This window comes from Acomys minous, assembly GCF_964271855.1.
Source record: "Acomys minous genome assembly, chromosome: 16".
Classification (NCBI taxonomy): domain Eukaryota; kingdom Metazoa; phylum Chordata; class Mammalia; order Rodentia; family Muridae; genus Acomys; species Acomys minous.
In genome coordinates this window covers 84,315,681-84,328,614 of record NC_140498.1, presented here as the reverse complement: position 1 = coordinate 84,328,614, position 12,934 = coordinate 84,315,681, and the positions used below count along the sequence as shown (strand labels likewise).

The 12,934-nt window shown below is 49.7% G+C and overlaps 2 protein-coding genes across 3 annotated transcripts in view; both read left to right on the top strand.

The window, feature by feature from the left end:
• Nucleotides 1-3,982, top strand: part of TCTN2 (tectonic family member 2) — a 31,090-nt gene extending 27,108 nt beyond the window's left edge. The window contains exons 15-18 of one of the 2 annotated variants that reach the window (XM_084763220.1): nt 345-501; nt 1,920-2,045; nt 2,128-2,216; nt 3,188-3,982. In XM_084763220.1, the coding sequence (XP_084619346.1) occupies nt 345-501; nt 1,920-2,045; nt 2,128-2,216; nt 3,188-3,315 (500 nt within the window). In that variant the 3' untranslated portion in view covers nt 3,316-3,982. The remainder of the gene's footprint in view (nt 1-344; nt 502-1,919; nt 2,046-2,127; nt 2,217-3,187) is intronic. The other variant, XM_084763221.1, reaches the window with a different exon arrangement.
• A 2,964-nt stretch (nt 3,983-6,946) lies between these two features.
• ATP6V0A2 (ATPase H+ transporting V0 subunit a2) overlaps nt 6,947-12,934 on the top strand; it is a 31,476-nt gene continuing 25,488 nt past the window's right edge. The window contains exons 1-2 of the mRNA XM_084762020.1: nt 6,947-7,181; nt 10,633-10,711. Of these exons, the coding sequence (XP_084618146.1) occupies nt 7,065-7,181; nt 10,633-10,711 (196 nt within the window). The 5' untranslated portion in view covers nt 6,947-7,064. The remainder of the gene's footprint in view (nt 7,182-10,632; nt 10,712-12,934) is intronic.

The window sequence follows — 12,934 nt, the reverse complement described above, 5'->3', positions numbered from 1 at the left end:
CAGGTGATTGTGAGCTGCCACGTTGGTGCTGGGAACCAAACCTGGGTCCTCTGTAGGAGCTGCCAGTGCTCTTAAAGTGCTATGCAGTCCCTGCAGCCCCAGACACTGAATTGTTATGTTTGGTTCTGTTATGTGGGTTGGGACCTCATTGGGAAGCATGTAGACACCACCCAGGTGAGTAGCACCTGCTTCTTCTGTGAAGACATTGTAAGGTCACAGAGTCACAGTGTGACAACAATTAGAACCTGCTAGAGAGGAGAGCCTCGTGCCTGAACGCCAGACCATATGTGTGACACCGTAGGGCAGCTGCTCATAACAGATGTCTAACTTGACAATTCCTGCAGGTGTCGATGCTCCCGACACAGGTGCTGACCTGCCCCCAAGCAGCGCAAACGGCATCTGCCTGGAAGTTCCGGCCCAGCTCACCATCCGCATCCTCACCGCTGAAGCTGGCTCCGTGGAAGGGGTGCCTCAGCAGGAGATCCTCGCCGTGGAGACGAGGTGTGGTCCCCTCCTGAGAGTTGCCAAAGTCAAGGGCAGCACAGAGGCTAGGAATGCCAGGCAGGAATCTGCACACTTGCAAGTGGCGATTGATAGGGATCGGGGCTGTGTGAGTGGAAGACTCAGACACCTGCCCTCAGGAGTATTTGTAAAGCTCTGTGTGAGAGAGAGAGCTGCTGCGGTGGTGTCTGCGGAGGGCCAGGGGTAGCAAGGGGCTGTGCGGTGCTGAGTGCATTTAACTCTGCGAGCCTGAGTGGCACGTTGGCAACAGAAGGTGGCCACTGGTTGGAGGCTCTGCAGGCACCACAGGTTCAGATCATGGAACCGTGTGTGGCTCTAGACGGTTTGATAAGCAGTAGCCTTATCTAGGAAATGGTGACACCCTGTGTGTACTGCAGCTCGGCCTTACTCAATAGGTTCCACTTAGCAGAAAGCGATGTGTGCTGTTCAGTTTGGAAGTCTCCGTGCCATTAGTTTAGAAACAGTCTCTTCCTTTTCACGTCCAGCTCACCTTGTGTCCTGGGACTGTCTTCACTCTCAGGGACATCCTCCTCGGTCCTGCAGGGTCAGCACCAGCTCAGCCTTGCCTGGCCTTAGGAACGGGAGGGCATCTTGGTGTTCAGCTGGGTCACGTGCTCCTTTCGGAGGCATTCACTATGGCCAGGACTGTCAACAGCTCTGGCAGGCAGGCTCTGGGTTCGGGCTGGCATCTTCTGACCCACTGAGCAGAGAGTGGGGAGTGCTGTGTCCTCCACCCCCAGGGAAAGTTGGGGAGCAGTTACCAGAATGGGGGAGGGATGAATGTTAGGATGGAGCCAAGGGCATCTTTTGCTAAGCAAGGGCCCAATCCCACTGTAGTGTGTTGAGGATTCCTTGCCATAATAGGTTAAAAAAAAAAATACCTAGTTCTGTGCTGTGTGCATAGAATGCCCTGGATAAGTGGCCAGCTGCTGCTGTTCCTCCTCCTCCTCCTCCTCCTCCTCCTCCTCCTCCTCCTCCTCTTCTTCTTCTTCTTCTTCTTTTAAAAGATTTATTTATTGTATTTATTGTGTATGAGTGCTTTATCTGCAGAAGACGGCATCAGATAACATAGATGCCAGTGAGCCACCATGTGGTTGCTGGGAATTGAACTCAGGACCTCTGGAAGAGCAGGCGGTGCCCTTAACCACTGAGCCATTTCTCCAGCCCCCAGCTGCTCTTCTTACTAGACTGTTGGAGACTAGTAATTTTTGTTATGAGAACCCGTATACAGCGACTTGGACCAGAGGAGAAGGCTGGCCAAGGTTGCTAGTGACGGGTATAAGGACTTGGCAGCTTCTCTCTGTGTCTAGACTTGAAAAATGGATGCGACCCTTGGATTCCTCGAATAGACTTCCTAGGGAAGGTGGCCCCGCTGCCTCACAATCTTCCCCACCTAGGTTCTCCACTGTGACCTGGCAGTACCAGGGCGGGCTCACTTGTGAGGACAAAGCCGACCTCCTCCCTCTCAGTGCCTCAGTTCAGTTTATTAAGATCCCTGCGCAGATGCCCCGCCCCCCCACGAGGTAAGTCAGTGGCTAACAGGCTAACAGGGTCCTTTCTGCTTCCCGCTTGTTCTCTCTGTAACCATCTCGTGTGTGTTCGTAGATTCCAGATCAACTTCACGGAGTACGACTGTACCCGGAGTGAGCTGTGCTGGCCCCATCTTCTGTACCCTCTGACCCAGTATTACCAAGGTAGGGAAAGCAGGTTCCTGCGTGGTGTCACTTATGTTGCGTCAATTAAAACTGTTTAAGAGTCACTGTGTAGGCCGGGGGCATGGTACCACACGCCTGTAATCCCAGCACTCGGGAGGCAGAGGCAGGCAGATTGATGTGAATTCAAGGCCAGCCTGGTCTGCAAAGCGAGTCCAGGACAGCCCAGGCTACACAGAGAAGCCCTGTCTCAAAAAAAAAAAAAACAAAAACAAAATAAAATAAAATAGTCAATGTGTAAATGTCACAGACAACTTGAAACACTTAGAAAGACTTAAAAGAAGAAACAACACCATTATTGGTATTTAGGACTTATTAATGGTTATCATTAATAATCACTAAATAGTTACCTTCACAGACAATGTGTGATATGAACCAGCTGCTGGGGGAGGGGGAGGGGGCGGGGCATGTTGCCTGCATGCGTCATAGCAGGCAGGGAGACAAACCACGAAAGAAGTGAGAATGAAACTCAGTTTAGCCCAACTAGTCAGCCAGGCTGGGTCAAACGCCAGGAGTCTGCTGCCGGCTGGTTTGTTGCCAGCACATTTAAACACAGTACAACTTGGGAAAAACTTCCCTGGTGCAATATAATCCACAGGGCACAAGGAGGCATAATCACGTCAAAACTCAACTCCACGTCCCTTCTTCCAAGAAGAGTCCTGGAGATAGGCTACCTGTATTAGCTTAAGGGCCCAGGGAAGGGTCTGGTCATTTGGGCCATCCATCTCTGGTCCTGCTTGTGGGAGCTTGATATGGGCTGGCCCAACAGAAAATGCAGATCACCACGCTGTTAGTTGCCCCATCCCTAGCCTTCTGGAGAGAATAATAAATTATATGTACATCCTTTCCCTTGAGAGGACAATCCTGTGTGCTCAACGTTCCGGTTTCCTTGGTGATCCGTGGGCACAAAGGCCTTCATGTCTCTTACCAAGCTGTCTTTTGCTGTCTTTCAGGGGAGCCCTATTCTCAGTGTGTTGCCAAAGGCCTGCTGTTGCTGTCACTCCTCACGCTGGCGACGCTCCTCAGTCGTCCTTGGGTCAGAGTGTGCAGAGCCTGGCCCCCGACTCCTGGCTACCCTTAGGTTTTCTCCAAGACCCAGAGTGTCGGCTCGGTGGCTCCCAAGAGGCTTGCGTGCCTCTCTGAAGCTTGCCTTACCATGTAGCCCTGGCTGGCCTCTAAACTCACAGAGACCTGCCTGTTTCTGCCTCTGGGGTGCTGGGATTGAAGGCGCGTTCCACCATGCCTGGCCTCTCTGAAATCATTTTAATAAACAAGATGTCTGTTTTTGTAGAAATTATTAGTGTTCAGTGAACTTAAGTCAATTACCCAGATGTCCCAAGTGACTCAGAATGATCCTTGTTGCTACTGGCTGGTTTCAGGGGAGTCAGCTGTACCCCGAGTGTCAGAGAACTAAGCCCAGCGTGAATTCCTAATCACGGGGGTTTTATTTTTGGCCAGGCTTACTGCAAGCATGTAAGCATAAAGAAGAGAGCAATTGAGCTAGGTGTGGTGGCACATGCCTGTAATCCCAGCACTTGGGAAGCAGAGGCAGGTGAATCTCTGTGAGTTTAAGGCCAGCCAGCTCTACAAAGTGAGGCCAGGACAGCCAGGACTATAAGAGAAACCCTGTCTTGGAAAAAAAGAAAAAAGAAAAAAGAAAAATATCAATCACTGTGTCATATTCTAGAGAAAGGCTTAGAAAATGCTTTATTAAGGGTTTTTAAATTAAAATTGAATTTTATGTGTTATTAAGCATTCTTGTGTGTGTCTGTGTGTGCTGAGTACCTGGAGGACACCCTTTGGGAGTCAGTTTTCTCCTTCTGCCTTTTGTACCTGGGGAAGGCAGGCAAGTTGTCAGGCTTGTGTAGACAGCAACTTTACCTGTGAGTAGCACTGTAGTATTAAAATGCTGTGTAGACCATGCTGGCCTAGAACACATAGAGAGCCACCCGCCTCTGTCTTCTGAGTGCTGAGATTAAAGGCGTGCGCCGCAGTGTCTCAGCCAGCTTCCAGGGGTGACACTTTTCATAGTAGTCTGGGCCTCTGACATCAGTGCAATCAAGATGATTCACCTTAGACACAAGAAGTCAGATCTGTGTCATCCCTCAGTTGAGACTCCCTCGTCTCAGGTGACGTTATGACACTAACTGGTACAGGACCCCAGCAGGCCAGTTTTTTGGTTTTGTTTTGTTTTTTGTTTTTTCGAAACAAGGTCCTGGACTCACTTTGTAGACCAGGCTGGCCTCGAACTTACAGCGATCCACCTGCCTCTGCCTCCCGAGTGCTGGGATTAAAGGCATGCGCCACCACCGCCCAGCTCAGGCCAGTTTTTTCAACTGAGGGATTGGACCAGGAAAAAGCAGGGAAGAGGCGTGGCTGAGCAAAGGGAGCCGGCCCCTCGGTGGGAAGCAGATGCTGCCTCTAATGGGTTGTCCGCTGCTATGGTGACGGGATTGGATTTTATCTGGAATACAGTGAGAGAAAGCCAGAGACTTTAAGCATGCGTCAGATTGCATGTTGTTGCAGAGCTCACTGGCAGTGTGGAGGCTGGCAGTGTGACTGAGGGGTTGCAGAAGCCAGCACCTCTTAGGGCCTAGGTTTCTGGACTGCACCCGGCCCAGGCTGGTAAATCCAGTGTGACAAAGGCAGCCGGTGCTGACCAGCTGCAAGTGAACAGGTATCTTGTGGGTTAACAGAATGCTCTCAGGTTGGCCGAGGAGAGTGGCAAGCTGCACCCTCTCTACCGTCAAAGGATTGTATACTTGAAACAGAACTTTGTGCCACACAAAATGGTTAAAACACTCCTCCTAACTCTCATTATAATATATTTATATGTTGGTGCTGGAGAGATTGTCCCCTTTCAGAGGACCTGAGTTCAGTTCCCATGTCAGGCAGCTCACTTTAACTCTAGTTCCTGGGTCGGGGAATCTGAATCCTCTGGCTTCTGCAAGTACACACCCACATACCTATGCACTTTAAAATAACAAAAATCTTTAAAATGTATTTTTCAGTTGCTTTTTTTCTTTTATTGTTCACTTTATATCTTGGCCATAGCCTTTTTCCTCCTCTCCTCTCGGTCCTACCCTTCCTTCCCGTTTCTCCTATCCCCCTAAAAATAGATATTTTTTATGTGTGTGCCTGAGTGCACGCATATGTGGAAGCCAATCAAGTTCAGAAGAAGGGACTGAATTTCCTTAAACTGGAGTTACAGGTGGTTGTGAGACACATGATCTGGGCCCTGGGAACCCCAGAACTTACTGCAAGAGCTGTAAATGCCCCTAACTCCTGAGCTGTCTTCAGACCCTAGGACTCATTAAAAATAAAACACTAAGTTATTAAGAGTCCTTTCCTAGTGCCAGACACGGTGGCGTATACCTTTAATCCCAGCACTCGGTAGGCAGAGCCAGGCAGATCTCTGAGTTCGAAGCCAGCCTGGTCTACAACTCGAGTCCGGGACAGCAAGGACTACACAGAGAAACTCTGAAAAACAAGAGAGTACTTGTTTTCCATGTATGAAGTACTGGGTTTCTATCCCCAGCACAATATAGACCCAATGTGGTAGTGCTTGCCTGTAATTCCAGCACTGGGGGAGGGAGTGTGGGAGGTTGGAGGCAGGAGGATCAGTTCAAAGTCATCCTCTGCTACTTATTTGAGTTTGAGGCCACTCTGGGATACATGGGACGCTATCTCAAAAATAAGTAAATAAATAAAGTAGGTTTTCCATTCTCTGGTGTATGGCCGCACACTCACACACACATGGGTAGCATTAGCTGAATTTAGTGGATTATCACAAGAAAAGGACATGAAATTGGAGGGGGAACGTCTTGGAATTCTGGGGGAGTGGGAAGAGGATACAGGCTGATTATGATATTTTTGTTGTATACATGTATGAAATTCTCAAAAATAATAAAATTTAAGAAGAAATACGTCTGCGTGGCGTGACAGTGTTCACCTTTAATTTCATCCCTCGGAGGTGGAGGCAGGGTAATGTCTCTGAGTCAAGGTCAGCCTGGTCTACATAGTGAGGTCCAGAATAGCCAGGGCTACACAGAGAGACCCTATCTCAAAATTTAAAAAAAGTCAGCCAGGCGTCGTGGTGCACGCAGAGTCAGGCGGATCTCTGAGTGCGAGGCCACCCTGGTCTACAGAGCAAGTTTCATGACAGCGAGAGCTGTTACACAGAGAAACCCTGTCTTGAAAATCTAACTAACTAACTAACTAAATAAATAAATAAGTAAATACATAGACAAGAAAAAAATACTTCAAAAGGGCCGCACGGGGTGGCGTACGCCTTTAATCCTGGTACTCGGGAGGCAGAAGCAGGCCGATCTCTGACTTCGAGGACAGCCTGGTTGGTCTACATAATGACAGCCAGGGCTACATAGATGTTATCCCCGGGGGAAAAAAACCGAACAACAAAAAAAGTCTTCAAAAACAGCTGGCTGTAATGGGGCAAACCTACTATCCTGGTACTGGAGAAGCGGAGGCAGGAGGATTGTGAACTCCAGACCAGCTTGAGCGCCACAGCGAGACACTATCTCGAAAAACCTATACGTCAGAGAAAAGCCGCGAAGGGTCCAACTCAGTTAGGGATCCCGCGGCCTGTGCGCCGATTGGCCGAGCCGTAGTGACGGACTGCCACGATCCCGGCCGTTCATTGGCCAGCCCGTAGTGGGCGGTTCCTCGGGGAGGAACCGGAACCGGCTGCGGCGGTGGGCGGGGCGTGGCGGGTGCCTGTCGCGGCGGCTGAGCGGTGGCCGCGGTGGCAGCGGAGCGGAGCCCCATGGTGCCGGTGCGCGGGCCGCGGCGGCTGAGCGAGTCGGCGCCGCCATGGGCTCCCTGTTCCGCAGCGAGAGCATGTGCCTGGCGCAGCTCTTCCTGCAGTCGGGCACGGCCTACGAGTGTCTGAGCGCGCTGGGCGAGAAGGGCCTGGTGCAGTTCCGAGACGTGAGTGTCCCGCGGCCTGCGGGCCTGTGCAGCCCTGGGCTGAGCGCCGCCGAAGCAGGCTGGCGCCGCGGGGACCCGGGTAGTCAAGGAAGACACCTCCAAGGAGGTGGTCTTTGAGCCGAGATCGGGATGGAACAGGAACTGGCAGTGTGCAGATGTGGAGGAGGAAGGTCCACAGAGGTGGCTTTCCTGGGTGGCCCCCTCTGAGCAGTCTTAGGGGAGATAAGAGAGGCAGGAAGAGGAATGAGCGAGTCTGACAGGTTGTGAGCTCCGGGGAGAGAGAGAGAGAGAGCTTTTGAATTTTTGACTCCAGTGTGAGGATGCGCCGACATGGTTGACAAGTGACAAGGACCTGGGTCACAGTCTGTGTTGAATGGAGGCTGTCTCTGCAACCGGAATGACAAACACACTTGTGAACGCAGCAGCCATTGGCTTACTTTCAACCTCTGTGCTCTGCCAACCTTCAAGGGTTAGGATCTCGCCCGACTTGTTCTTTTCCTCATTTTCCGTGAGTGGCACGGGCCCTGGCATTTATTAGCACTAGTAAATAATTGTTGGGTGAATACACAAGCTTTTATTGAGTGACTTCTGGCCTTGGGGGACTCAGGGAGCTCAGTCTGGGAGGACGCCGGGTACACACCGATCATGAGCTACAGTGTTAAGTGCTGTGGAGAAAAGCGGTTCTGCGGATCGGGCCCTGATACCTACTAATGGAATTGAGCCCCACCAGTGTGGGCGCCTGGCCAAATGCCTGTCTCTTTCTGATGGGCCCTTACTCTCAAGAGGTAGCCCCTTTACTCACGATCTGATATGGATAATGCTTGCACTGTCATTCTCAACTTTTGGGGTGACAGGGGAGGGAGCGGGCCAAGGTGTCCTGCCCTTCCTGGGTCCCAGAGCCCACTTGGACTTCAGCCCTTGGGTCTTCATACCTCACAGGTAGGGTGTGGCGCAGTGAGTGGCACCGGAAAGATCCAGGCAGCAGTTGCAAGGGAAACAGGCTTTTACATCAGGCCTATCCGATCCATCCTGTTAGGACTCAGGCCAAGGCACTTATCACGCTCCAATCTCAGGGGCCTAACTAGCGCTGTAATCAGTCAGCTCAGAGCCTCACGTTTCACTGAGTGCTGCTACCCGAGAGCCACAGGAAGCGCTGCTGCCCTTTGCTTTTTGTTTTGTTCTTTTTTTTTTTTTTTTTTTTTTTGAGACAAGAGTTTCTCTGTGTTAGCCTTGGCTGTCCTGGACTTCCTTTGTAGACCAGGCTGGCCTCAAACTCAGAGATCTGCCTGCCCCTGCCTCTGCCTCCCTGAGTGCTGGGGTTAAATGCGTGCGCCACCACGCCCTGCCGCCACTGCTGCCCTTTGCAAGAGGGAAGAAAAACCAACGTGCTTTGCAGAGTCTTCAGGGGTGCTGGGTGTCAGCCTGGGCATCGACATTAAAGCTCAGGGCTGGTCCCACGCTCACTTATGGAGTGGGCTCACTTGTGGGGTGGGGGCTCACTTGTGGGGTGGGCTCACTGATCCTTTTTTGGCTTATTCAGGCCTTTCTGCTCATCGCTCTAGTAGTGGGTGGGACAGCTGAAGGATTTCCATAGTGACCGAAGTGGGAAGACCTAGAAAGAGAGGCTGTGTCCCTGGAGGGACAGGTGGGCTCCGTTCTCTCTCTGCTCTGGGGATAGCTTTTTTTTCCCTTTGGCTCCTGAGGCAAGAACGACGTAGTGCTGTGGCTCTGTCTCCTCTGCCTGGAGCTGGATATGGAATTGCAACAGTCTGGAGGCCGAGGCTGGAGGCTGGAGAACTCAAGGCTAGCCTGGGCTACATAGGAAGACATCTCAAAAAAGGCTGGAGGGATGGCCCAGCAATTAAGAGCACTTGCTGCTCTTGCGGAGGACTAGAGTTCCATTCCCAGCACCGGTAGTTTACTGGGCTCTGTAATTTCAGCTCCTTTGGCTTCCTCAGGCACTTGCTGCTTTCATGTGTCCACACCCTGACACAGACAGACAGACAGACAGACAGACACACACACACACACACACACACACACACACACACACACGCGCACACAGAAATAATAAATCTTAAAAAACAAAGGGGTCTGTTGAAATGTACTTTTATACCATTAACATTCAATTAAGGTGACTGCAATTTAAATGGCCTCCCCCTCACCCCCACCCCCCCAAAAAAACCCCACCATTTTGTAACCCACACAGCAGAAGAGCAGTGGCTGTGTAAGCCGCTGACCCTGCTGCTGGTGGCTGTTAGTATCGCCGTGGCAGGAGCACACCTCTTCACACAAGACCCTGCTGTTGGTTAAGCCACTCAGAGAGAAAGCTGGCAAGCAGAGTGGGGGGCAGAGCCGGACCCTGGCTCCTGGTTCCCGTTCTCAGTTCCACAGAGGCCACTGTGTCTGGTTCACTGGATGAAGTGAGAGGGGGTGAGACCGAGAAGCGAAGCCCTGGTTTTGATCTTTCTTCTGGTACAAGTAGCTGAGACTCCCCAACAGGATCTGAGGCTTCGGGAGCGGCCCCTGCTTGGCCCTGCCCACGGTTTCACCACGTCTAGTGATGGAGCCCAATGCAAATGCTGCATCCGTACAGACGGAGCCTGTGCCTTAGATGCCTGTCCGTGTAAGTGATTATAGAGAGCAGGGTATTGACTGAACACGGGGCCCCTCGCAGTTAGTCCCAGCACTCAGGACACAGATGGGATCTCTGAGGCCTGGTCTACAGAGTGAGTTCCAGGACAGACAGGGTTACACAAAGAAACCAAAAACCAAAAACCAAACCAAAACCAAAGCAAAACATTTTCAATTCACTTTAATACTTGCTTTATTTATTTATTTCGAGGCAGGGCCGTGAACCCCAAATAACCTTGAACTTATGATACTCCTGCCCCCAAGTCCCACATGGTGAAATTACAGGTGTGTGCCACTACACCCAGTTTTATGTGCTTTCTTCTTGCTGGACAGATACTCACTAACTGACCTACACCCCACCAGTTTCCTATTGTTGGATTTTTGGTGTAGATTTCCTGTCTCTGACATTGGCGTTCTTATATTAATTTTGTATCCATATTCATGTTTTTTCCTTAAATTACATATTTTTTTCATGGGTTAGGGGCTATTTTTCAGGCTTTACTGGTAACAATAGCTAACTTATTGTACAGAAAAGCCCTGTCAGTTCTCCTCCTGTTTAGCACCCCATGACAGTGTGTGTCCCCAAACCTTTGGCAATGATGCTTTTTTTCCAATAGATTTTACCTTAGCACAGTGGCAGAATATGACCCAGCAGTTACAAAATTTAAAGGATTAGATAATTTAAAAAAAATTTTTTTTTATTTAACCAGACCTGCATTTGATCCCACCACCAAAAAATTTTAAACAATCAGATAAATAAAAACAAATGTAAAATTTCAGGAACTTAAAACAAATTTTCTTTTTTTTTCTTTTCCAGCTCAACCAAAATGTAAGTTCTTTCCAAAGAAAATTTGTTGGTGAGGTAAAAAGGTGTGAAGAATTAGAACGAATATTGGGTAAGTTTATCTTCTATTTTATTTTATTTTTATTTTGGTTTTTCAAGACTGGGTTTTTCTGTGTCGCTTTGGCTGTCCTGAACTTGCTTTGTAGACCAGGCTGGTCTTGAACTCATGGAGATCCACCTGCTTCAGCCTCCCAAGTGCTGGGATCAAAGGCATGTGTCAGTGAGCCCAGCTTGTCTTACATTATAACCTAAAGACTTACTTTGATTTTATTTTTTTGGTTTTTCGAGACAGGGTTTCTCTGTGTAGCCTTGGCTGTCCTGGACTCACTTTGTAGACCAGGCTGGCCTCGAACTCAAACTCACAGTGATCTGCCTGCCTCTGCCTCCCGAGTGCTGGGATTAAAGATGTACACCACCACGCCTGGCTTTTCCTGTATGATTTTTATAAGCTAAAAACCTTGTGTACTGAGAATACTTATCACTTAACATGAGACTTATTTAGGAACAAAGGCAGGAGATGGCTGACAGCTGGCTCGCTCTCACTTGGTGGTGTTTTAGGGCTTCCTTTGTGAATGGGCTAGGCTGGTGCTCTCTGCTTAACTTTTACAACCCAGTAGCCTGCGACATTCTGTTCTTCTCTAAAATCTGTAAGATTTACCCTAAAGCTGTCTAGGTGTGAGAGAGTCTTGAGCCTGGCTCGATTTCTGATTGTTAATTGTTACATAAGTATCTTTTTTAAGTTAGGGATTATATCTTTTTTAATTCTTTAAAAATTTCACACACACACACACACACACACACACACACACACACACACAGTGTATCCCTCTATTTCCCCCCAACTGCCCCCCCCCAGTTCCTTCAGACACTTCCCTCTCCAACTTCCTGTTCTGTTTCTCTTTAATGACTTACCAAGTCCACTTAGTGGCACCCATGGGTCCGTGGGGGTTGGGTGTCCACAAGAACATAGACAACTGACTGGTGGCCATCTCCCCAGAGGAGAGTGACCTTGCCCGGACCAGGTGCTGTCAGTCTCTAATGGCTCCTCAGCTAGGGACTCCTCTTCATTAGAGGTATTCTCTCTCTCTGTCTCTGTCTCTGTCTCTCTCTGTCTCTGTCTCTGTCTCTCTGTCTCTGTTTGTCTCTGTCTCTCTGTCTCTCTGTCTCTGTCTGTCTCTGTCTGTCTCTGTCTCTCTGTCTCTCTGTGTCTGTCTGTCTGTCTGTCTGTCTGTCTCTGTCTCTCTGTCTCTGTCTCTGTCTGTCTCTGTCTCTCTGTCTCTGTCGCTCTCTCTGTCTCTGTTTGTCTCTCTGTCTGTCTCTGTCTCTCTGTCTCTGTCTGTCTGTCTCTGTCTATCTCTCTGTCTCTGACTGTCTGTCTGTCTCTGTCTCTCTGTCTGTCTGTCTGTCTCTGTCTCTGTGGTGCCGTGGGGTGGTAAAGGTCTCACGTAGCCCAGGCTGGCCTCAATATATAGCTGAGGCGGACCTTGACCTCCTGACCCTCCTGCCTTTTCCCCCATGTGCAGGGATGACAGGCCTGAGCAGTAACACTCAACTTTTTAAGATGTATTTTATTATTTTTAATTGTGTGTAATTGTTTTTGTTTGTCTGTGTGCCCTTGGAGATCAGACATGTGCTGTGTCCCCTAGAACTGGAGTTTCAGGTGGGTGTGAGCTTCCCCGTGTAGGAGCTGGGGATGGAACTTCAGTCTCCTGGAAGAGCAGCCAGTACCATTAAGTACTGAGCCATTTCTCTAGCCAACACTTGGATTTTTAGTTAAAGATTTTTTTGGGGGGTCAGGTGGGGTTGAGACAGGGTTTCTCAGTTTAGTGTTGGCTGTCCTGGATTTGCTTTGTAGACCAGGCTGGCCTCGAACTCACAGAGATCCACTTGTCTCTGTCTCCCAAGTGCTGGCATTAAAGATGTGCGCCACCACCGCCTGGCTCTAGTTAAAGATTTTTAATATTAACAATAACATTTAAAAAAAAAGATTTATGCTGGATGTGGTGGTGCACGCCTGTGATTCCAGCACTGGGGAGGCAGAGGCAGGCTACCGCTGTGAGTTTGAGGCCAGCCTGGTCTACAAAGCAAGTCCAGGATAGCCAGGACTACAAGAGAAACCCTGTATTGAAAAACAAAACAAAGCAAAGATTTATTAGTTTTTATTATGTGTCAGTGGACCAGGCTGGCCTCGAACTCACAGAGATCAGCATGCCTCTGCCTCCCAAGTGCTGGGATTAAAGGCTTGTGCCATCGCGCCCAGCCAGCTTGCCTAATG